General features: G+C 49.7%; 1 protein-coding gene across 3 annotated transcripts in view; it reads left to right on the top strand.

The window, feature by feature from the left end:
* The window catches only part of LOC139226602 (ras-related protein Rab-37-like), a 261132-nt gene that overhangs the window by 168524 nt on the left and 67577 nt on the right, over positions 1 to 25031 (top strand). The window contains exon 2 of one of the 3 annotated variants that reach the window (XM_070857462.1): positions 2591 to 2701. The exons of the other annotated variants lie outside the window; for them this stretch is intronic. Coding sequence (XP_070713563.1) covers positions 2591 to 2701 — 111 coding nt within the window. The remainder of the gene's footprint in view (positions 1 to 2590; positions 2702 to 25031) is intronic. 3 annotated transcript variants of the gene reach the window in all.

Genomic DNA, 25031 nt, shown 5'->3' with positions numbered 1-25031 from the left:
CGAAGTCAGCTTGAGGAGCCGAATGGCCTCCTCCTGTTCCTATGAACTGCTACTTGAGTTTCCTTCCCTGAATGATCCATGACCATCAGGATGGCCTTTCGCCACTGGGAGCTGGATCCAAATACTGCCCAGTGTGTGGAGAAGGTGTAGTGAGTTAGAGGTCCTCTCGGAATAACTTGAACAAAGGGAAGAAGGGACATGCCAGATGTGGGTTTCACCCTTCCCGTCCCCTGGTCATTACTCATGTCCAACACTGCTGTGTTCTCGATCCCCTTTACATCATCACCTTGTATGCCACACCTTGGCATATCATCCAAAAATACACGGAGTCAGCTTCTATATGGACATCAACAACGCACAGCTCTATCTCTCCACCTCCCTCAATCCAAAGGCTGCTGATGCAGTCTCCAATTGCCTATCCAACACGGGGCTAGAAGACGTGTGGGCCCAGGGGCAGTGTGGGTCCAGGGGCAGCACGGGCCAGCCCACACTGCGATATGTGTGCGCACTAGGTCCGTGCAGAAGAGCAGGTCTCCAGTCGTCCTAGTTAATCCTTACCACTGGACCAAGACCTAGCTCTGTCAAGCCCGTGTGGTAGCTGGCCACCCCACGTTAAAAAATCCACGCACAGGCATCTTCCACCCTTCAACATGTAGTTTGGGACCTGGAATATTAGGTCCTTCATTGAAACACCTGTGAACTCATCCCTTTTTGGCATGGAAGCAAGTCATCCTCGTTTCAAGGGACTGCCTATGATGATGATCCAACATTAGGACCTGCACCAGCCAAAATTTCCTCCAGCACAATGTCGGCAAATTAAGTCCCCGAGGTAGTGTCCAGTGGAGGTGGGACCCCCTGTGTGCACTTGACCCCAACTTCAGCTTCTGCCCCCGTGTCTTCCCCATCGCCATTTTCTTCCACCTCCGTAACACTGTATGCCTCTGCCCTAACCTCCTTCCCACCCACTCCGGTCCAGCTCTTTATTGCCTTTCCTTCTCGCAATGCTTGCCCATCCTCCCGCACCACCACAGATAATTGGTTCAGAATGCTGGAGCCCCCCCCCACCCCCCCATCATCATTCCCTCACCACGACCCCCCCCTCCCATCATTCCATCCTATCCAGACTCCACTTAACGTCACCGTATCTAAGAGGATTGACTTTCAGCACCCTTGTTTGCGACACTCTCTCTGGCCTCCCCTTATCCCCACATCAGTGATCCCTTACAGTCCTATGTTCCCTCACGTATCTTCCACTCCTCTGACATTGGCTGACTCTGGTCCCCTCGCACTCCCTGCTCCACCGCTGGTGGCCGCTCTTCCAGTCTACACACCTCTGCCCTGCGGAATTCCTTCCCTACATTCCTCAGCCTTGCCACCAACCTCTCTGAAAACCATTCTCTTTGGCCACAGACTTGATCCCCAACCCTTTCGAGTTACAACAACAACAACTTGCATTTATATAGCACCTTTAACATTGTAAAATGCCCCGCAGGAGTGATATCAGACAAAAGTTGACACCGGAATACGTAACGAGATATTAGAGCAGGTGGCCAAAAGCTTGGTTGAAGAGGTAGGTTTTAAGGAGCATCTTAAAGGAGAGAGAGGTAGAGAGATGGAGAGGTTTACAGGAGGTAATTCCAGAGCCTCGGGCCTAGGCAGCTGAAGGAACAGATGCTAATGGTGGAGCGACGGAATTCGGGGATGCAGGAGAAGCCAGAAATGGAGGATCGTAGAGATCTCGGAGGATTGTAGGGTTGGAGCAGATTACAGAGATCTCAAAGGGATGTAGGGCAGGAGGAGGTTATAGAGATCTCAGAGGGTTGTAGGGCTGGAGGAGGTTACAGAGATCTCGGAGGGTTGTTAGGCGTTCCATTTTCCCTCCAACTAGGCACCCGCTGATTTTGGAAAAGCACATTGCGATGTCTTTCTCTGATCAGCACTATGAACAGGTCTGTTCTTGTTTGCTCGTTTAACCCATCCTGTAAGGCAATGGTAGACCGTGAAGATCACAGATTTCCCAATGGCGAATGATATATTGGAGTGAGTCATCTCCAAATAATCATGTTCCAAAATGTCTATATACATAGAAAGAAGGAAAAAAATTGCATATTCTGGAGCTATTCACATCCTCAGGACACTCCAAAACGCTTTACATCCAATGAAGTACTTTTGAAGTGTAGTTACTGTTGTAATGTAGAAACGTGGCAGCCAATTTAAGAACATAAGAAATAGGAGCAGCAGTAGGCCATACGTTCCTTCGAGCCTGCTCCTCATTCAATACGATCATGGTTGATCTTCGAACTCAACAGACATTCCCGCCCGATCTCCATATCCCTCGACAACTCCAGGGAAGTCACCACGCTCCCCTTTCGCATCGGTGCCCGACATGGACTGATGCCTTAGTGGGATCTCCTTGGATTCTGTCATTTGCACTGGAGGCTATAAAAGGATATTTAACCCTCGAAGGCCACCTCCAAACACTTTGCTGGATCTCTTGCGTTGAACTGACCTGTTGACTAACTGTTTCATGCACTGTTGCCGCTCTCTCTTGTTTAAAGAAGGTTCTAATGAGACTTTGCATGCACTGTAGGTCATGTTAATTGGGGACTCTGGCGTGGGCAAGACTTGCTTCCTGGTCCAGTTCAAAGACCACGCCTTTCTAGCAGGGAACTTCATCGCCACTGTCGGGATAGACTTCAGGGTGAGGCGCTGCTCTCAGCTTTATTTTTATTCAATTATCTCATTCATATTCGAAGTCTTTTCCACACAGGGGTTCCAGCTATCTCCCCAACTACTGAGGAGACACTGGATTAAGTTGGATTTGATATCTTGATGAAGTTGCATGCAGTACCTGAGACACATAAGAAATAGGAGCAGGAGTAGGCCATACGGCCCCTCGAGTCTGCTCCGCCATTTAATACGACCATGGCTGATCTGATCATGGACTCAGCTCCACTTCCCATAAACCCTTATTCCCTTATTGGTTAAGAAACTGTCTATTTCAGGCTTAAATTTATTCGATGTCCCAGCTTCCACAGCTCTCTGAGGCAACGAATTCCACAGATTTACAACCCTCAGAGAAGAAATTTCTCCTCATCTCAGTTTTAAATGGGCGGCCCCTTATTCTAAGATCATGCCCTCTAGTTCTAGTCTCCCCCATCAGTGGAAACATCCTCTCTGCATCCACCTTGTCAAGCCTCCTCATAATCTTATACGTTTCGATAAGATCACCTCTCATTCTTCTGAATTCCAATGAGTAGAGGCCCAACCTACTCAACCTTTCCTCATAAGTCAACCCCCACGTCTCCGGAATCAATCTTGTATAGGAGAAAGTTCGATGGGGGCCGAATAACATTTCCCTTGAAAAGAAGGCCTCCCTCCTTTGGTCTGACTGGTGAATCCCCTTCGTTAGAAAGGGGCACGTTCTAGCTACTGTGTTGGGCACGAGATTGGAAACAGCTTTTTAAAAGGCGTCTAAATGGGAATCTCGCCTCCTTCAGAGAGGTTTGGATTCTGAGACTATGTTAATTTCTCGAGGGTTTATAAGAAACGTAAGAAATAGGAGCAGGAGTCGGCCATTCAGCCCCTCGAGCCTGCTCCGCCATTCAATGAGATCATGGCCGATCTTCCACCTCAACTCTACCTTCCCCTCGATTCCCTTAGTGTCCAAAAATCTATCGATCTCAGCCTTGAACATACTCAACGACTGAGCCTCCACAGCCCTCTGGAGTAGAGAATTCCAAAGATTCACCACCCTCTGAGTGAAGACGTTTCTCCTCATCTCAGTCCTAAATGGCCGATCCCTTATTCTGAGACTGTGATCCCTGGTTCTAGACTCCCCCGCCCAGGGGAAAACATCCTCCCTGCACCTACCCTGTCAAGCCCTGTAAGAATTTTATACGTTTTAATGAGATCGCCTCTCATTCTTCTAAACTCGAGGGAATATATAGGCCTAGCCTACTTAATCTTTCCCCATCCCAGGAATCAGTCTGGTAAACATTCGCTGCACTAAGCGGGCCGTGTGTCTGCACTAAGCGGGCCGTGTGTCTGCACTAAGCGGGCCCTGTGTCTGCACTAAGCGGGCCCTGTGTCTGCACTAAGCGGGCCGTGTGTCTGCACTAAGCGGGCCCTGTGTCTGCACTAAGCGGGCCGTGTGCCTGCACTAAGCGGGCCGTGTGCCTGCACTAAGCGGGCCGTGTGTCTGCACTAAGCGGGCCCTGTGTCTGCACTAAGCGGGCCCTGTGTCTGCACTAAGCGGGCCCTGTGTCTGCACTAAGCGGGCCGTGTGCCTGCACTAAGCGGGCCGTGTGCCTGCACTAAGCGGGCCGTGTGCCTGCACTAAGCGGGCCGTGTGCCTGCACTAAGCGGGCCGTGTGTCTGCACTAAGCGGGCCGTGTGTCTGCACTAAGCGGGCCGTGTGCCTGCACTAAGCGGGCCGTGTGCCTGCACTAAGCGGGCCGTGTGCCTGCACTAAGCGGGCCGTGTGCCTGCACTAAGCGGGCCGTGTGCCTGCACTAAGCGGGCCGTGTGCCTGCACTAAGCGGGCCGTGTGCCTGCACTAAGCGGGCCCTGTGTCTGCACTAAGCGGGCCCTGTGTCTGCACTAAGCGGGCCCTGTGTCTGCACTAAGCGGGCCCTGTGTCTGCACTAAGCGGGCCCTGTGTCTGCACTAAGCGGGCCGTGTGTCTGCACTAAGCGGACCCTGTGTCTGCACTAAGCGGGCCCTGTGTCTGCACTAAGCGGGCCGTGTGTCTGCACTAAGCGGGCCGTGTGTCTGCACTAAGCGGGCCCTGTGTCTGCACTAAGCGGGCCCTGTGTCTGCACTAAGCGGGCCGTGTGTCTGCACTAAGCGGGCCGTGTGTCTGCACTAAGCGGGCCCTGTGTCTGCACTAAGCGGGCCCTGTGTCTGCACTAAGCGGACCCTGTGTCTGCACTAAGCGGGCCCTGTGTCTGCACTAAGCGGGCCCTGTGTCTGCAGTAACCGACCAGGATAAATAGATAAATTGGCCACAGACGTTTGTATCACATCAGCCCCTTTAACAAGAAAGCAGGAGCTGACTAGCGGTTCACCATAACTCCCTGGATGAGGAGGTTCAGTCCCTTCCCGTGCTGTGCTGACCTTACCTGGCAGAGCTGTGCATGTTTAGTCCATTTACAAGGTCACCGAGTGCCCTATCTTAGCCATGCTGCCAGACTGATTGCTGTTCTCACACGGCTGGTTGGGGACTGAGGCAGGGTCACGAGCCCTGAGACCAGGTCATGTTGGGAGGTGCTGAGGAAAATCAGATAGCCTGTGACTCGCACCATTGTATCACAATCTAAATGGGTCCATGGTCACGTTAAACATTCAGCTGTCACTCCTAAATGGTCAGGCCCTCCCGATCTCTGTCACCCTCCTCCAGCCCAACAACCCTGCCCCTGAATTCTCCCTTTCACTGACCTCATGTGAATCCACACCCTCTCTTCGCCCCACCATTGGCGGCAGTGCCTTCAGCCATCGAGGCCCCGTGCTTTGAAATTCCCTCCCTAAACCCCTCTCCCTACCCCGCCACCACCCTTTCCTCCTTTACGACCCGCCTTATAAAATCACCCCTTTGATCATGTGCATGTGCACCCCCTCCTAATATCTCCTTCCTCGGCTCAACCTCCAATTTATTTGATGTGCCTGGGAACATTTTTTTAGGCGTTCTTGTACGGTACCGGCAATCAGCATTGGTGTCCCCAATTTTGCCTTTTAAAATGAGCTGGGCTTTCTGGCCTGCATACCCGAATATCTCAATCCCTGGGCTCCAAGAGGACCCGAACTCACGTTCCATACCTCGCGAGCCTACTATCAGCAAGGGCAGACATCGATGACGAAATCCAACACCGCCTTCAGTGTGCCAGTGCAGCCTTCAGCTGCTTGAGGAAGAGAGTGTTTGAAGACCAGGATCTCAAACCTGGCACCAAGCTCATGGTCTACAGAGCAGCAGTGATACCCGCCCTCCTATATGCTTCAGAGACATGGACTATGTACAGCAGGCACCTCAAAGCACTGGAGAAGTATCACCAACGTTGCCTCCGCAAGATTCTGCAAATCCACTGAGAGGATAGACGCACCAACGTCAGCGTTCTCACTCACACCAACATCCCCAGCACCGAAGCACTGACCACGCTCAATCAGCGACGGATGGGCCACATCGTCCGCATGCCCGATACTAGACTCCTGAAACAAGCGCTGTACTCCAAGCTACGTCACGGCAGGCGAGTCCCAGGAGGGCAGAGTAAACACTTCAAGGACACCCTCAAAGCCTCGTTGAAAAAATGTAACATCCCCACCAACTCTTGGGAATCCCTGGCCCAAGACCGCTCAAAGTGGAAGAGGAGCATCCGGGAATGCACCAAACACTTCGAGTCTCTTCGCTGGGAGCAATCGGAAGTCAAGAACAAACAGCGGAAGGAGCGTTCGACAAGCCAAGTACCCCACCCATCCCTCCAACCACCGTCTGCCCCACCCACCTGTGACAGAGACTGTGGGTCTCGCATTGGACTCATCAGCCACCTGAGAACTCATGTTAGCGTGGAAGCAAGTCATCCTCGACTCCGGCGGACTGCCTAAGAAGGCAGGAATGAGCATTGGTGTCCCCGATTTTGCCTTTTGAAATGAGCTGGGGTTTCTGGCCTTGCAAGCCTGAATCTCTCAGTGGCTCAGCTCCAAGAGGAGGTCAGCAGCTTGACAGAAGGGGCCCCGTCTGCTCCCTTAACCTCAGCTGGATAGAGTGACAGGAAACCACAAGAGGAACGAGATACAGCCGGGCTGTAACCGTTGACTCACTCGACCCAGAGGCCACAGCCTGCTGCCAGCTGGCCTCCCGCACTGGCACAGGAGGAGTGAGCCCTGACGGCATGTTCTCATCCACCGTGCCAATCGTGGCCATGCCCATCGAGAGATGCCCACTGAGACATTGGACGCCGCTTTCAGCAGCAATTCTACAGATGGAAATGAAACTGTTCGTCTTGTGCGAGTTGGAGTTGTCACAGCAACGACGTGCATTTATGTAACAACACAACAACTTGTATTTATATAGCGCCTTTAACGTCCCAAGGCGCTTCACAGGAGTATTATGAGATTAAAAAATTTGACACCGAGCCGCATAAGTAGAAATTCGCGCAGGTTTTAAGGGGCGTCTTGAAGGAGGAAAGAGAGGTAGAGAGGCGGAGAGGTTTAGGGAGGGAGTTCCAGAGCTTGGGGCCCAGGCAACAGAAGGCACGGCCACCGATGGTTGAGCGATTATAATCAGGGATGCTCAGGAGGGCAGAATTAGAGGAGCACAGACATCTTTAACATAGAATAAAAAGTCCCAAAGTGCTTTAGGGAGGCATAATCAGACAAAAATTGATGGCAAGCCAAAGAAGTAGCTGTCGGGAGGGTTGATCAAAAGCTCGGTCAAAGAGGTAAGGTTTAAGGAGGGACTTAAGGAGGAAAAGGAGGTCGAGGCGGAGAGGTTTAGGGAGGGAATTCTAGAGGTTTGGGCCTAGACACAACAACTAGAATTAATATAGTGCCTTTAACGTAGTAAAACACCCCAAGGCATTTCACACCTTATCAAACAAAATTTGACACCAAGCCACATAAGGAGATATCAGGACTGAAGAAAGAGGCAGGTTTTAAGGAGCGTCTTGAAGGAAGAGAGGTTTAGGGAGGGATTTCCAGAGTTTCAGGCCTTGGCAGCTGAAGGCAAGGCTGCCGATGGTGGAGTCAGTAAAATAGGGATGTGTAAGAGGCCAGAATTGGAGGAGCACAGCTGAAGGCATGGCCACCAATGGCCGGGGTGGGGGGGGGGGGGAGGGGGGGTGAATGAAGTAGGATTGCACCTGAATGGTTCTTATGTCCCGTGCCCCGTGCCTCCGCAGTGCCTCCCCATTGACTTCACAGGGTCAGCGCTGGAGGGCACCATCAGTTACGCTCAGTAACTGACAGGATTGCAACCCAAGGAATGTTGGTCACGGCATCTCAATCTGTACTGAAAGGAGAGCGCGAGCAGTTTAACCCTTCGCACTAACATTCGGGCCTTGAATTAAAAAGGGCATCACAGGGATTGAAGGCCGGGTAAAGACGGGAGTGGGAGTCAAACTCTGCTGAAGAGTAGCTTTGAGCTGGGAGGATTGAGTTAGTGATTCCTGTGCCATCACGTCCCCCCAATCAGCCCTCCAGCACCATAGGCAAAAGTCCATGGTGTAAACTGGGTGATATCGGATCGCCCGCCCATTGTACACCTCTCGCAATTCCCCTTCCCATTAACCTTAAACTTACCCCTAGGTAGCCGCCGTGTCTGTCCTGAAAAGCCCTCCACTCCGGAAGTCCCCGGACACCCAATAACGCCGCCGGATGGAGGGAATGGCCCCTTCCTGAATCGAACCGGGTCAGTCGGCTTAGATTAAATGTAGTATCTCCAAATTTGCGTATGACACTAAGTTCGGTGGCAGTGTGAGCTGCGAGGAGGATGCGATGAGGCTGCAGAGTGACTTGGATAGGTTCGTGAGTGGGCAAATGGCAGATGAAGTATAATGTGGATAAATGTGAGGTTATCCACTTTGGTTTTAAAAAGAGAGACAGACTATTATCTGAATGGTGACAGATTGGGAAAAGGGGAGGTGCAACGAGACCTGGGTGTCATGGTACATCAGTCATTGAAGGTTGGCATACAGGTACAGCAGGCGGTTAAGAAGGCAAATGGCATGTTGGTCTTCATAGCGAGGGGATTTAAGTACAGGGGCAGGGAGGTGTTACTACAGTTGTACAGGGCCTTGGTGAGGCCACACCTGGAGTATTGTGTACAGTTTTGGTCTCCTAACTTGAGGAAGGACATTCTTGCTATTGAGGGAGTGCAGCGAAGGTTCACCAGACTGATTCCCGGGATGGCGGGACTGACATATCAAGAAAGACTGGATCAACTGGGCTTGTATTCACTGGAGTTCAGAAGAATGAGAGGGGATCTCATAGAAACGTTTAAAATTCTGACGTGTTTAGACAGGTTAGATGCAGGAAGAATGTTCCCAATGTTGGGGAAGTCCAGAACCAGGGGTTACAATCTAAGGATAAGGGGTAAGCCATTTAGGACCAAAATGAGGAGAAACTTCTTCACCCAGAGAGTGGTGAACCTGTGGAATTCTCTACCACAGAATGTTGTTGAGGCCAATTCACTAAATATATTCAAAAAGGAGTTAGATGTAGTCCTTACTAATAGGGGGTCAAGGGGTATGGCGAGAAAGCAGGAATGGGGTACTGAAGTTGCATGTTCAGCCATGAACTCATTGAATGGCAGTGCAGGCTCGAATGGCTGAATGGCCTACTCCTGCACCTATTTTCTATGTTTCTATATTTCTATATATCCTTTCAACTTGCTCCTTATCTCATTTAAGGAGATGTTTGTCATCTTGTGGTTTACATACAAAACACAAGTCACTGGTTACACAGTCCCCACATCCTACTCATTACTGCCCCACACTCGTACTTCTGCTAATGGTGCTGTGGGCGTGGGGGGAGGACAGTAATATACAAAGGGACAAGTATCCATTCGGCCCATCTTTCCATTGAAACCTACATTCCTCTCTTCACAGGGTCGACCAGCACTCTTGAATAATCCCAATCTCCCCTCGCTTCCCGACCCAGAGCCCATTCCCAATTCCTCTGCACTGTCACATCGCCCTCGATCAGGCACCCTTTCACTGCACACTTCTGCATCACTCTCCCTCTCTCGCTTTCCTTCCTCCCATTCCTTCGCTTTAATTCAAGACCCAAATGTTAGTACGAAGGGTTAAACTGCTCGCGCTCTCCCGCCGATCCGTGAAGGGAGAGCGAAAAACGAAAACTAAATCAGCCGACAAAAACACAGACTGAACAGGAAGCCTTTAAGTAAGAATAATGACAAACAGGTTGCCGGTGGTGTTAGAAAGACAGAAAGAAAGACTTGCATTTATATAGCGCCTTTCACGACCACCGGCCGTCTCAAAGCGCTTTACAGCTGATGGAGTACTTTTGGAGTGCAGTCACTGTTGTAAATATAGGAAACGTGGCAACCAATTTGTGCACAGCAAGCTCCCACACAAAACAATATGGTAATGACCAGATAATCTATTTTTTTGACTGACACCTGGGAGCCCCTGGCCAAAGACCGCCCGAAGTGGAGGAAGTGCATCCGGGAGGGTGCTGAGCACCTTGAGTCTCATCGCCGAGAGCGTGCAGAAATCAAGCGCGGGCAGCGGAAAGAGCGTGCGGCAAACCTGTCCCACCTATGACAGACTGTGGTTCTCGTATTGGATTGTTCAGCCACCTAAGGACTCATGTAAAGAGTGGAAGCAAGTCTTCCTCAATTCCGAGAGACTGCCTATGATGATGATTATGATTATTTTTGTTATGTTGATTGAGGGATTACTATTGGCCAGGACACCGGGGATAACTCCCCTGCTCTTCTCCAAAATAGTGCCCTGGAATCTTTTACTTCAACTTGAGAGGGCAGTTGGAACCTCGGTTTAACATCTCATTCGAAAGATGGAACCTCCGACAGTGCAGCACTCCCTCAGCACTGCACTGCACTGGAGTGTCAGCCTGGATTTTTGTGCTGAAGCCTCTGGAGTGGGACTTGAACCCACGACCTTCTGACCCGGAGGCAAGAGTGTTACCCACTGAGCCACAGCTGACACACAGCCTGAGCTGGTGTGGTCTCAGAAGCTGTCACTCTGTGTGCTTCCCGTCACCATTCCCGAACCTGCCTTTTCCCACTCTCTACCGGTGTCCCCTGGCAAATGAGGCAGCCTCGGAAAACGGGGTGAAAATAGCCTGCTTCTATCCAAGGGTGTCCGAAAGCTGTTTCTAGTCATATTGGAAAATCTAGGCTAATATATTCTCGGATTGACTGAATTCCATCCAGTTATCGTTCAGCCTCCAACTTTTGCTCACCCGCTGGGTTTACTTGCCGAAGATGACATTTAAATCTGGCTCGGTTTCTCCAAGATGCCTTGGCTCTGGAGAGAAACAAGCTGTTAAGTGAAGCTCATCGACGTTAAGTGGAGAATGAATTCTTGGCTGCCAGCAAATCTGCTGCTTTAAAGATGTTAATTCATTTTACATTGGAGCACAATTGTTTTAAAGCCGTGCAAAATGTGACCATCTTGTTATAAAGGCCACGTGTTCAACCCTCGTCAATGGGTTCTGTTACACGGTTCTATCCTCTCGAAACCTCCTTTCACCTACAAACAATATTCCTGGCAAACTCTCCAAGTCTCAGCCTCTCTCTGCTACTCTCAAAGCGGCGTTCCTGTTAAGCTGCGCGGCCGTGCAGCGGTCTGGGGAAACCGCGTATGCGCGGAAATTTGAATGAGCCGCGCTTTCCATTAACGGGCTGCGCACCCAAAAAATAAATGAGGGAACGTCGCCTTTTCATATTCAGCCGGCTGGGGAAAGTCTGCTCCCACTCCAGTTGCAATTACCTTTTAAAGGTGAGGTTTTTAAATGGACCATACTCCTGCTCTTAAAGGGGAGGTTTCTTAAAGGGGTCATACCCTTCCTCTTAAAGGTGAGATCTCTTAAAGGGGCCATACCCTTACTCAGGGATAAGGGCCCTCATCTACCTGTGACTGACATACCGGACTTCAATCACCCCGCTACACAACCACCCCCCCCCCCCCACACACCCCCCAGCACAGAGCCATCGGACTCAACAGCCTGTGCAATGAGGCAGTCACTCGGGAGAGGGTATCGGCGTTCCCATGAGCCACTCCAGCCCGCTGTTCCACCTTAAATAGGGCTGGAGTGACACGGGCGTACATTTCTATGTTAGGCCTCATCCATTTGAAGGGCACATGATAAAGAACTTAAGAAATAGGAGCAGGAGTAGGCCATACGGCCCCTTGAGCCTGCTCCATTTAATACGATCATGACTGATCCGATCATGGACTCAGTTCCTCTTCCCTGCCTGCTCCCCATAACCCCTTATCCCCTTATCAGTTAAGAAACTGTCTAGCTCTGTCTTAAATTTATTCAATGTCCCAGCTTCCACAGCTCTCTGAGGCAGCGAATTCCACAGATTTACAACCCTCTGAGAGAAGAAATTTCTCCTCATCTCAGTTTTAAATGGGCGGCCCCTTATTCTAAGATTATGCCCTCTAGGACCAACTGGCGCCTCAGTAGGTAGTATTTCAAGGTTTCTGCAGCCCGTTTTATCTCTGGACACGCCTTCTCACCACAGCATACCGTTGTTCCCTAGGCAACAGTACCTGCTCAGGTAGCGTATGGGATGCTCCACTCCCTCAACTATTTGGGAGAGTACAACTCCCAAACCCTCCTCCGGGGCATCGGTTTGCAAAATGAAATTTTGGCTCAAGTCTGAGACCATGAGGACCACATCATTACACAGCGCTTGGCTCGGGTCCCTGAAAGCAGTCTCTGTCACCAGGCTGCACCGCACTGGGTTTGGTGCCTCAGGTTTAGTCAGGTCGATAGGAAGGTTCGTGTGGCAAAGTCTGGAATCAATAGTCCATACCACCCAACGATACCTGAAAAATCTCCAGCTTGCTTCTTACTCCATGGCCAGTCGGGGCTTTTATAACTTCCACTTTGTTTGCCTGAGACTTCGCCACCCAACCCCTACAGTCTATCCGAAGCATTTGGGGTCTGACCACCCAATGTGACACTTCTCTGGGTTTGCCATGACCCCAAATATCTTTAGACTGTATAATACAGCCCCTACATTGCGGAAATGTCAACCCTAGTCTTTTTTTACATTCGTTCCAAGATATGGGCATCGCTGGCAAGGCCAGCATTTATTGCCCATCCCTAATCGCCCTTGAGAAGGTGGTGGTGAGCCGCCTTATTGAACCGCTGCAGTCCGTGTGGTGAAGGTGCTCTCACAGTGCTGTTAGGGAGGGAGTTCCAGGATTTTGACCCAGCGACAATGAAGGAACGGCCGATATATTTCCAAGTCGGGATGGTGTGTGACTTGGAGGGGAACGTGGAGGTAATGGTGTTCCTATGCGCCTCCAGCCCTTGTCCTTCTAGGTGATAGAGGTCACAGGTTTGGGAGGTGCTGTCGGACAAGCCTTGGCTTGTAGATGGTACACACTGCAGCCACGGTGCGCTGGTGGTGGAGGGAGTGAATGTTGAAGGTGTTGGATGGGGTGCTGATCAAGTGGGCTGCTTTGTCCTGGATGGTGTCGAGCTTCTAGAATGTTGTTGGAGCTGCGCTGATCCAGGCAAGTGGAGAGTATTCCATCACACTCCTGACTTGTTCCTTGTAGATGGTGGAAAGACTTTGGGGAGCCAGGAGGTGAGACACTCGCCACAGAGTACCCAGCCTCTGACCTGCTCTTGTTACCACAGTATTTATGTGGCTGGTCCAGTTACGTTTCTGGTCACTGGTGACCCCAGGATGTTGATGGTGGGGGATTCGCCGATGGTAATGCAGTGGGAGGTGGTTAGACTCTCGCTTGTTGGAGATGGTCATTGCCTGGCACTTGTGTGGTGAGAATGTTACTTGCCACTTATCAGCCCAAACCTGAATGTTATCCAGGTCTTGCTGCATGTGGGCACGGACTGCTCCGTTATATGAGGGGTTGCGAGTGGAACTGAACACTGTGCAATCATCAGCGAACATCCCCACTTCTGACCTTATGATGGAGGGAAGGTCATTGATGAAGCAGCTGAAGATGGTTGGGCCTAGGACACTGCCCTGAGGAACTCCTGCAGTGATGTCCTGGGGCTGAGATGATTGACCTCCAACAACCAGAACCATCTTCTTTGTGCTGGGAATGACTCCAGCCAGTGGAGAGTTTTCCCCGATTCCCATTGACTTCAGTTTTACTCGGGCTCCTTGATGATGCCACACTCGGTCAAATGCTGTCTTAATGTCGAGGGCAGTCACTCTCACATCACCTCTGGAATTCAGCTCTTTTGTCCATGTTTGGACCAAGGCTGTATTGCGGTCTGGAATAGAGTGGTCCTGGCGGAACCCAAACTGAGCATCGGTGAGCAGGTTATTGGTGAGTAAGTGCCCTTGATAGCACTGTCAATGACATGTTGCAGCACTTTGCTGATGATTGAGAGTATATTGATGGGGCGGTAATTGGCCAGATTGGATTTGTCGTGTTTTTTGTGGACAGGACATACCTGGGGCAGTTTTCCACATTGTCAGGTAGATGCCAGTGTTGTAACTGTACTGGAACAGCTTGCCTGGAGGCGCGGCTAGTTCTGGAGCACAAATCTTCAGCACAACAGCCTTTTCTGTATCCAGTGTGTTCTGCCATTTCTCGATATCACATGGAGTGAATCGAATTGGCTGAAGACTGGCCTCTGTGATGGTGGGGACCTCAGGGGGAGGCCAATATGGATCGACACTTCTGGCTGAAGATAGTTGCAAACACTTCAGCCTAGTCTTTTGCAATCGCGTGCTGGGCTCCACCATCATTGTGGATGATGTTCATGGAGCCTCCTCCCGTTAGTTGTTTAATTGTCCACCACTGTTCCCGACTGGATGTGACAGGACTGCAGAGGTTTGATCTGATCCGTTGATTGTGGGATCGCTTAGCTCTGTCTATAGCATGCTGCTTTCACTGTTTAGCATGCATGTAGTCCTCTGTTGCAGCTTCCCCAGGTTGGCACCTCATTTTTAGGTACGCCTGGTACTGCTCCTGGCATGCTGTTCTGCACTCCTCATTAAACCAGGGTCGGTTCCCTGGCTTGTAGAGTGAGGGATATGCCGGGCCATGAGGTTACAGATTGTGGTGGGATACAATTCTGCTGCTGCTGATGGCCCTCAGCGCCTCATGGATATCCAGTTTTGAGCTGCTAGATCTGTTCTGAATCTATCCCATTTAGCACGGTGGTAGTACCACACAACACGCTGGAGAGTGTCCTCAATGTGAAGACGGGACTTTATCTACAAGGGCAGTGTGGTAATCACTGCTACCAATACTGTCGTGGAGAGATGCATCTGCGACAGGTAGATTGGTGAGGACGAGGTCAAGTAGGTTTTTCCCGTCGTGTTGGTTCTCTCACCACCTGCCGCAGGCCCAGTCTGGCAGCTATGTCCTTCAGGACTCAGCCAGTAGTGATGGTACTGAACCACTCTTGGTGATGGACATTGAGGTCCCCCACCCAGAGTATATTCTGTGCCCTTGCTACCCTCAGTGCTTCTTCCAAGTGATGTTGAACATGGAGGAGTACTGATACATCAGCTGAGGGAGGGCGGTAGGTGGTAATCAGCAGGAGGTTTCCTTGCCCATGCTTGACCTGAAGCCTTGAGACTCCAGAGTCAATGTTGAGGACTCCCACGGCCACTCCTCCCGCCTGTATACCACTGTCCACCTCCTCTGGTGGGTCTGTGCTGCCGGTGGGACAGGACATGCCCAGGGATGGTGATGGAGAAGTCTGGGACATTGGCTGAAAGATATGATTATGTTAGGCTGTTGCTTGACTAGTCTGTGGGACAGCTCTCCCAATTTTCGGCACAAGTTTCCAGATGCAGGATTGACTGGGCTGGATGTGCCTTTATCGTGTCCAAAGCCAGTGCTGAGAGGTCCATCTGGTTTTATTATTTTTGTTTCTTGTTACAAATGAGTGGCTTCAGAGGACAGTTAAGAGCTAACCACATTGCTTTGGGTCTGGAATCACATATAGGCCAGACCGGGTAAGGGCAGCAAATTTCTTTCCCTAAAGGACATTAGTGAACCAGATGGGTTTTTATAAAAATCCAGTAGTTCCATCTCACCATTACTGATACTAGATTTTTAATTCCAGATTTATTTAATTAACTGAATTTAAATTCCCCAACTGCCATGGTGGGATTTGAACTCACGTCTCAGGATCATGAGTCTAGGCATCTGGATTATGAGTTCAATAGCATAACCACTATGCTCCCATTCTGTGCTAAAGATAATGCAGCCATGTGAGTATGCTGACACATATACCGGGTATGGGGCCTCAACGCTGGGTCCGTGAGCCTTTGGAAGGTGACTGGGGCCCTAAGCACTCCAGCGGCAGCATGGTGTACTGGTCACACCCCTTGGGCAGCGCGAAACCCGTTTTCTCTTTCGCGGACTCTGTTAAAGGGTGCTGCCAGTATCCTCCGGTCAGATCCAAGGTGGTGAGATAATTGGCTTTCCCCAATCAATGCCTCCACCCAATTGATTGGGCAAGCTTCGGGCCGGGATACCTCACTCAGTTTCCAAAGTCGTTTCAGAACCGCCATTCCTGACAGGTATCGGCACGAAAACAATCGAGCTGCTCCATTCACGGTGTGATTTTTCAGTCAGGCCTAGTCCCACCGTCCCCTTAATCCTCTAGCTAACCTCCATCCCTTTGGCTTCGGGGATCCGGCAAAGCTTTTCCTTTATTGTCACCCTCGGTGATGTCAGCGGGTCAGCTTGGTCAGAGGTGAGTTTTAAGAAGGCTCTTAAAGGAAGAGAGAGAGGCAGAGCCGTCTGGGGAGGGTATTCCAGAGAGTAGGGTGGTGGGGGTGGTGAGGTGAGAGTGGAGTCAGAGGAACAGAGAGTTTGTGGGAGGGGGGGAGCGGTTTGTAACCTGGAGAAGGTTACAGAGATAGGGAGAGGTTAAGCCATAAGAACATAAGAATTAGGAGCAGGATTAGGCCATTCGGCCCCTCAAGCCTGCTCCATCATTCAGTACGATCATGGCAGATCTTCTACCTCAAATCCACTTTCCTGCACTACCCTCATATGACTTGATTCCCTCAATATCCAAGAATCTATCGATCTCTGTCTTGAATATACTCAAAGACTGAACCTCCCCAGCCCTCCAAAGATTCACCACCCTCTGAGTGAAGTTTCACCTCATCTCAGTCCTAAATGGCCAACTTCTTATTCTGAGACTGTGACCCCTGGTTCTAGACTCCTCAGCCAGGGGAAACATCCTCCCTGCATCTATCCTGTCGAGCCCTGTAAGAATTTTGTATGTTTCAATGAGATCACCTCTCATTCTTCTAAACTCTAGAGAATATATTCTACTCAATCTCTCCTCATTGGACAATCCCCCCAACCCAGGAATCAGTCTGGTGAACCTTCGTTGCGCTCCCTCTATGGCAAGTAAATCCATCCTTCGGTAAGGAGATCAAAACTGCACACAGTACTCCAGGTGTGGTCTCACCAGGGCCCTGTATAATTGCAGTCAGACATCTTTACTCTTATACTCAAATCCTTTTGGAGGGATTTAACCATAAGGTTGAGAATGTTAAATTTGCGGCATTGGGAGACAATGCAGGTCAGCATTGGACTGGGCGAGTATGGAGTTGGATGAAGGTTTCGGGGGCTGAGCTCAGGGTGGAAACGCTGAACCTGAGAGAATATCTGGTGTAGACCCGTGAATTTGTAACATTAACTTTGTTGTTCCTTTTTTTCCTAGTTAGATTGATAATCTATTTTATTGTGAAGTGTGAAAGTGTTTAAAATGAACCATCAATTTTAATATAAAAATTCATGCTGTCAAAAATGCACTGCCAAAATTAATTCTTTAGTATTTGTACTGTGCCTTCCGGCTTCTGTGTATTACTTTGGGGAATGTGAGTGTGGGTGAGTAAACTCTTTGAATGTGAGTATAGCTATAGGTTAATTTACGAAGTCTGTGTAACTCATTCATTCCTCATATCTCCGGGGCCAGACGAGAGGTCTCTGTTTTCCGGTGGGGGGGGGAGGTGCTTTGTCAGATTTTCTGAAGCTGGTGATTGCTTTTGCTGGTATAACCGGTTGGCCTGAACACACCCCGTACAGACAGAGACCCATTGAAGAGCTCTCCTTGATGTCAAGGTTCATGAAAGGGACCAGAAACACCAGGCCCAATGCCCCCAACGACATGAACCGTCACAGTTCAGCTTCTTGAGATATTGCGATGACACGTGCTCCCGGTGGGGACCCCCTGCCCACCCCCCCGCTCATCGGGAGCCCGTATCAGCAATCCACCGCATGGGCTGCCCACAATCTGCCCAACCATTAACACTAAGCCGATGGTTTAACACGTGCGACTTAAGGTGTCAGCCGTGGCTCAGTGGTCCCACTCTCTCCTCTGAGTCAGAAGGTAGTGGTTCAAGCCCCATTCCGGAGGCCTGAGCATAAAATCTAGGCTGACAGTACAGTGCAGGACTGAGGGAATGCTGCACTGACAGAGGTGCCATCTTTTGGATAAATCATTAAAACCAAGACCCCCACCTGCCCTCTCAGTTGATTGTAAACAAGTCCACGGCACTATTCGAAGAAGAGCAGTTGAGTTCTCCCCAGTGTCCTGGTCAATATTTCTATCTCAATCCACATCCCTAACCAATAGGTTATCTAGGCATTATCACGTTGCTGTTTGTGGGAGCTTGCTGTGCCACCTTTCCTATGTTACACCAGTGACCACACTTTAAAAGTACTTCATTGGCTGTAAAGCGCTTTGAGACATCCTGAGGTCATGAAAGACACTATATAAATGCAAGTTTTTTCTTTATTGTGAGCCTACTTATACTGGAAACATTCTTCAGCTCAGTGACCGCGTCTCTGAACACATCTGGTGTTGAGCGTGTTCTGTAACCCAGCCGAACTGTCGGTTTATCCAGGCAGGAGGTGGAAACAGAGGACGTCATCTTAAATGAGTGAATTGCCACCATGTTCACAGCGATAACCCAAGTCACTGTGGTAAATCGGACAATATTGTGTATTTAGATTTCCAAAAGGCACTTGGCAAAGTTCCACATGAAAGGCTTCTGGTTAAGCACAAAACTGTGCCGATTCAGGGGAAACTTTGGGTACAGTTAAGAAATTGGCTAGAGGGTAGAAAACAAGAAGCATTGGTTGGAGGGATAATGTCAGGGTCCGGGCATGGACTGGGTGGGGGAGCCCCAGGGCTCAGTGTTGGGACTACTGTTGGTTCTAATTTAGGTGAATGGCTTGGATTCTGAAACTCGATGCAAATAGGTCAGATTTACAGATGATGCCAAACTAGGAGAGCCTGTGGAATGCAAGGGGGCAAGCTAAAAATTACAGAATGGGCAAAACAAAGTATGTGAGTGGGCCAAACAATGAGGGATAGTGGTCTCACGGAATGTAATGCAGAATAGAGTGCTGTCAGAAGCAAAAGGTAGCACATGTACTCCATGAATGGTGTTGAAATAGCTATGGATGAAGTTGAAAGAAATCGAACGGTCTGAGTAAAGTTGATACTCAACATGTCCAATCCAGTGCAGAGCGCAATCAATGATGCCATCAGAATGTTGACCTATATCACCAAAACTGTCAAATACAAGTCAGAGGAAGTCACAATCAAACTGTTCAGGGCTCTGGTCAGACCACACCTTGAGCACTGAGTCCAGCTCTGGCCAGTGAATAACAAGGGAGTCATTCAAACACTGGAGGCAGTGCAGAGAAGGGCTACGAGGCTGACTTGTAGTCTGAGTTATGAGGAAAGATTGGAGAGACTTAGGATTTTCAGCCTGGAAAGGAGACATCTGAGAGAAGATCTTATGAGAGAAGATTGTAAATGGTGTGGGAAACATTAATCTGGAATAATACTTTAAAATAATTAGTGTGAGTTGGTTACGGGAACATATTTTCAAACCAGTAAAAGGTAACTTGGGGAGCGATATCAGGTGATTCTACTTCACGAAGAGAGTGATCAACACTTGGAATAAACCTCTGGGCAAAGAAGTGGGAGTGAAAATCCTGGAATCATTGAAGAAACAATAAGATGGAGCAATGGGGGAGTGCACGGTTGTTGTGGATGGATGAATTATGTTTCATTGTGAGAGGGATGGAGTACAAAAGCAGGGAGATCCTTCTGCAACTGTACAGGGTATTGGTGAGGCCGCACCTGGAGTACTGCGTGCAGTTTTGGTCGCCTTACTTAAGGAAGGATATACTGGCTTTGGAGTGGGTACAGAGACGATTCACTAGGTTGATTCCGGAGATGAGGGGGTTACCTTATGATGATAGATTGAGTAGACTGGGTCTTTACTCGTTGGAGTTCAGAAGGATGAGGGGTGATCTTATAGAAACATTTAAAATAATGAAAGGGATAGACAAGATAGAGGCAGAGAGGTTGTTTCCACTGGTCGGGGAGACTAGAACTAGGGGGCACAGCCTCAAAATACGGGGGAGCCAATTTAAAACCGAGTTGAGAAGGAATTTCTTCTCCCAGAGGGTTGTGAATCTGTGGAATTCTCTGCCCAAGGAAGCAGTTGAGGCTAGCTCATTGAATGTATTCAAGTCACAGATAGATAGATTTTTAACTAATAAGGGAATTAAGGGTTATGGGGAGCGGGCGGGTAAGTGGAGCTGAGGCCACGGCCAGATCAGCCATGATCTTGTTGAATGGCGGAGCAGGCTCGAGGGGCTAGATGGCCTACTCGTGTTCCTAATTCTTATGTTCTTATGTAAGTTGGGCCGAATGACCTTCCTCATTCACAATTATCTCGTGACCAAGTGATCTTGTGAACTTCTTTACTCCAGCAGTAATAGAGGTCTGATCGTAGAGGCATTCGGGACATTCCCAATGGAATGTGTACTGGGAGAGGAAGAGTACCAGAGGGGTGAGCTTCAATGGGCTGACTCATCCTTGACCTTTTTTGTATTTATTTCAAGAGATAAGAGACAGAGGGTCGTTCTCAATGGTAATCGCATGGGCAGCTGTAAGCAATGGGACCACTTGGCCATCCCAGCAATTGGGCTATGGAGCCTTGCTGTCCATCATATTTAACAAAGGTTCAGATGGAAGTCAGAATAAGGGGTCACCCATTTAAAATGGAAATGAGGAGGAATTTCTTCTCTGAGGGTCGTGAATCTGTGGAATTCTCTACCCCAGACAGCTGTTGAGGCTGGAGGTGGAGACAGACAGATTTTTGAACGATAAGGTTATGGGGAGCGGGGAGGGAAGTAGCGTTGAGGCCAAGATCAGATCAGCCATGATCTTATTAATGGCGGAGCAGGCTCGAGGGGCCAAATGGCCTTCTCCTGCTCCTATTTCTTATGTTCTTATGTTATGTAAGTGTTTTGGAGAATCTCATCTATTTGTACAGATAAAGAAAAATAGGATAACAGCTTAGTGACAGGTGTTCGGGAGGAGCGGGCATTTTATTCTGAGAAGACAAATATGGCGGACATAGTCACTGGCAAGGCACTCAGCATTTAGGTGGTGTCATGCAGAGGGCGAGGCAGGATACAACCAGAATGAGGAACAGAGGTCTCATGAAATTGGCCTCTGGGGGCTCATTGAAGAGCAGGAACCAAGGTCTATTTTTGGTGATGAGGGTGTAAGGTGTTCCATTGTAGGTTGCATCTCAAAGGTGTGTCCCCCTGAGGTATGGATCTGCTGGAGATGCCGTGACAGAGTAAGGTTGTGTGAGGCCCTGGCATGAGCAAGCAATAAATGTGGAACGGGCTGACTGTGCGCTCGATACCGGGTACTGCCGGATAGTCTGGGTTTGCCAGATTCCTTAAAGTGTGCCCTTGGTCTTCTGCATTTGTCGGCCAGCAGGGTGTACGACATTGAGCTTTGTCACCAGGAACAGGTGGTCTTCCGAGGAGAGTACTCTGAGCTCCAAACAAGCCAAACCCTCCTCGCACCCACCACGCGCAGTTTCACGTCCATTTATCCAGCTCTGAAGCAAGAGTTGGCCACTGCGCCACCCCATCGCTCACCCATAGAACCCATCTCCTCCCTCCATTTTAGGTTTGCTTTCACCTCACCCTTTCCAGATACTACTTCCTCTCCCTTCTACCCATTCTCTTCCAGACTGAAACGGTATTTATCCTCATTTGCAGCCACTCATTAAGTTAAGTGTGCACACATCTTGCATTGAGTTTAACCTGCCGGTTAGATTTTAGACAAGCCTCGTTAGGCTGGCTTCCTGCACAAGGCTAAAGCTGCCCAGGCAACTCGAACTGAGCTCACCGTGGAAACTAGGTGACGAGCTGCAGGTCCAAAAAGCCTAAACGTAGCCTAAAGTGGAAAATCAGCCCTGCGTTGCTAACGGTAACTGATGTCCACTGCCAACGCATGCTCCACACTGCCCAACATGAATAAATGGCAAATGACATTCAGTCTTGAACTGAGGTGGTAATGTTAATCCATGCTCATACCAGTGCTGTGGTACAGGCTCCCTCGTGGCCTAGTGACTAAAGGCTTCTGCTGTATTACTAAACCATACAGATTAGAAGCCCCCAGGTTTGATTCCTGGTCAGTACTGACCTTAACTAGGTTAGCATTGGGGGCGCTACCATTCCAGGAGCAAACAATGTCAGGGTTCCTGCTCCTGGTCACTAGCAACCAGTCTCTACCGGAAGGTGTCTGTATGTGGATGTTGGATCAAGACAGAATGGGGCTTCAGTGTGTTCCCTTCCCAATCTCAAGCCAACAGTCACTGGGTTCAGCCATGAAGATTGACTGCTCACAGGAGGCTTGCTGAAACCTGTAGAACTTCACCACAACCAGTTATAGTCCAACAAGGAACAGTTTCAGCACAAAGCTAGCTCTATCTGGTAATGTGATGCACAAAGGGTTACCAACACCAATTATTTTTATTTTTTTTTTTTGAAATTCGTAGCCAATCGTTCCAATTCTTTGTCAAATCACAAACGCCAGAGGTCACCTTGGGCCCATTCAAGGATCACTCTGCGCCAATGCTCTTAGCCAAAAGGCCTAGAGCCACTGCACCGTTCCTGGAAGTACTGCAATACCAGGTTCGTGCCATGGAGGTGGATGGGTCAGGTCCCCCACACACCTCCGTGGAGGTGGATGGGTCAAGCCACCCCACCCACCCAATTATTTGTATACACTGAGCACCCCACAAATTGTTTTTGTGGAACTGAATGGGGTGTGTCAGCTGTGGCTCAGTGGGTAGCACTCTTGCCTCTGAGTCAGAAGGTTGTGGGTTCAAGTCCCACTCCAGGGGTCTTGAGCACCGAAATCTAGGCTGACACTCCAGTGCAGTGCTGAGGGGGTACTGCACTGTCGGAGGTGCTGTCTTTCAGATGAGATGCTAAACCGAGGCCCTGTCTGCTCTCTCAGGGGACGTAAAAGATACCACGGCACTATTTTGAAGACAAACAGGGGAGTTATTTATCCTTCAATCAATAACAAAAGAACAGATTATCTGGTCATTATCACATTGCTGTTTGTGGGAGCTTGCTGTGCGCAAGTTGGCTGCCGCGTTTCCCACATTACAACAGTGACTACACTCCAAAAAGTACTTCATTGGCTGTAAAGTGCATTGAGACATCCGGTGGTCGTGAAAGGTGCTATAGAAATGCAAGTCTTCCTTTTTTTAAATCGTAATATTGTATCTTCAGGACAGCGATGGACTGATTGAGATATAACCTCCCAAGCCCCGCGCACATTTCACACCAACACTCCGTCAATGCTCCCACCAGGTCTGAATGATGTAATCTTTCAATAATCTACTGGAAAAACCTGTCTTTTTTTTTCCCCAAAAACAAATAGATGAAATATGAAGGGAATGTTGTGTGTTTGTATCCCAGACAACCACAGCCTCACTTATGCATTTAACTTGATATATGTTATTAATTTAAGGTTTACTTTTTCACCAAACAAGTTCAGCAACTCGAAAGAGCCACGAATCTCTGGAAACCACCCTGACCAGCAATGTGGGAGTGAGAGTCAGAGATGGTTTTCTTTGTGTTAGGAGTGCTTTAGCTCTGTGGCTTCTTGCTGAAATTCCTGTCATCATCATTATAGGCAGTTCCTCGGAATCGAGGAAGACTTGCTTCCACTCTTAAGATGAGTTCTTAGGTGGCTGAACAGTCCAATATGAGAGCCACAGACTCTGTCACAGGTGGGACAGATAGTCGTTGAGGGAGGGGGTGGGTGGGACAGGTTTGCTGCACGCTCTTTCCGCTGCCTGCGCTTGCTTTCTGCATGCACTCGGCGATGAGGCTCGAGGTGCTCAGCGTCCTCCCGGATGCACTTCCTCCACTTAGGGCGGTCTTTGGCCAGGGACTCCCAGGTGTCGGTGGGGATGTTGCACTTTATCAAGGAGTCTTTGAGGGTGTCCTTATAATGTTTCCGCTGCCCACCTTTGGCTTGTTTGCTGTGAAGGAGTTCCAAGTAGAGCGCTTGCTTTGGGAGCCTTGTGTCAGGCATGCAAATAATGTGGCCTGCCCAGCGGAGCTGATTAAGTGTGGTCAGTGCTTCAATGCTGGGGATGTTGGCCTGGTCGAGGACACTAACATTGGTGCGTCTGTCCTCCCAGGGGATTTGCAGGATCTTGCGGAGACATCGTTGGTGGTATTTCTCCAGCGACTTGAGGTGTACATGGTCCATGTCTCTGAGCCATACAGGAGGTGGGGTATTACTACGGCCCTGTAGACCATGAGCTTGGTGGCTGATTTGAGGGCCTGATCTTCGAACACACTTTTTTCCTCAAGCGGCCGAAGGCTGCACTGGTGCACTGGAGGCGGTGTTGAATCTCATCGTCAATGTCTGCCTTTGTTGATAAGAGGCTCCCGAGGTATGGGAAATGGTCCACGTTGTCCAGGGCCACGCCGTGAATCTTGATGACTGGGGGGCAGTGCTGTGCGGCGAGGACAGGCTGGTGGAAGACCTTTGTCTTACGGCTGTTTACAGTCCCTGGCCAAAGACCACCCTAAGGGGAGGAAGTGCATCCAGTAGGGCGTTGAGCACCTCGAGTCTCAATGCCGAGTGCATTCAGAAATCAAGCACAGGCAGCGGAAAGAGCGTGCGGCAAACCAGTCCTACCCACCCTTTCCCTCAGTGACTATCTGTCCACCTGTGAGAGAGACTGTAATTCCCGTATTGAACTGTTCAGTCACTTAAGAACTCATTTTTAGAGTGAAGCAAGTCTTCCTCGATTCCGAGGGACTGCCTATGATGATGATAATATGGTCTGACTCTGTCTCTCCCTTTGGTGCTTGGGACAGGTTTCCTTGGTCTCCCACCTTGGTGTATGGGACCATGTGCTGGAAACCCTCATCATTGTGCTTGAGATTGGTTAGACATTATCTCTCAGCCCCTGGTGTTTGGGCTGAGTCACTGCGGTC

Source organism: Pristiophorus japonicus, chromosome 16, assembly GCF_044704955.1.
Source record: "Pristiophorus japonicus isolate sPriJap1 chromosome 16, sPriJap1.hap1, whole genome shotgun sequence".
In the NCBI taxonomy this organism is placed as follows: Eukaryota; Metazoa; Chordata; class Chondrichthyes; family Pristiophoridae; genus Pristiophorus; species Pristiophorus japonicus.
Note: the sequence above shows the minus strand (reverse complement) of the source record. Positions and strands in the feature narration are given on the sequence as shown.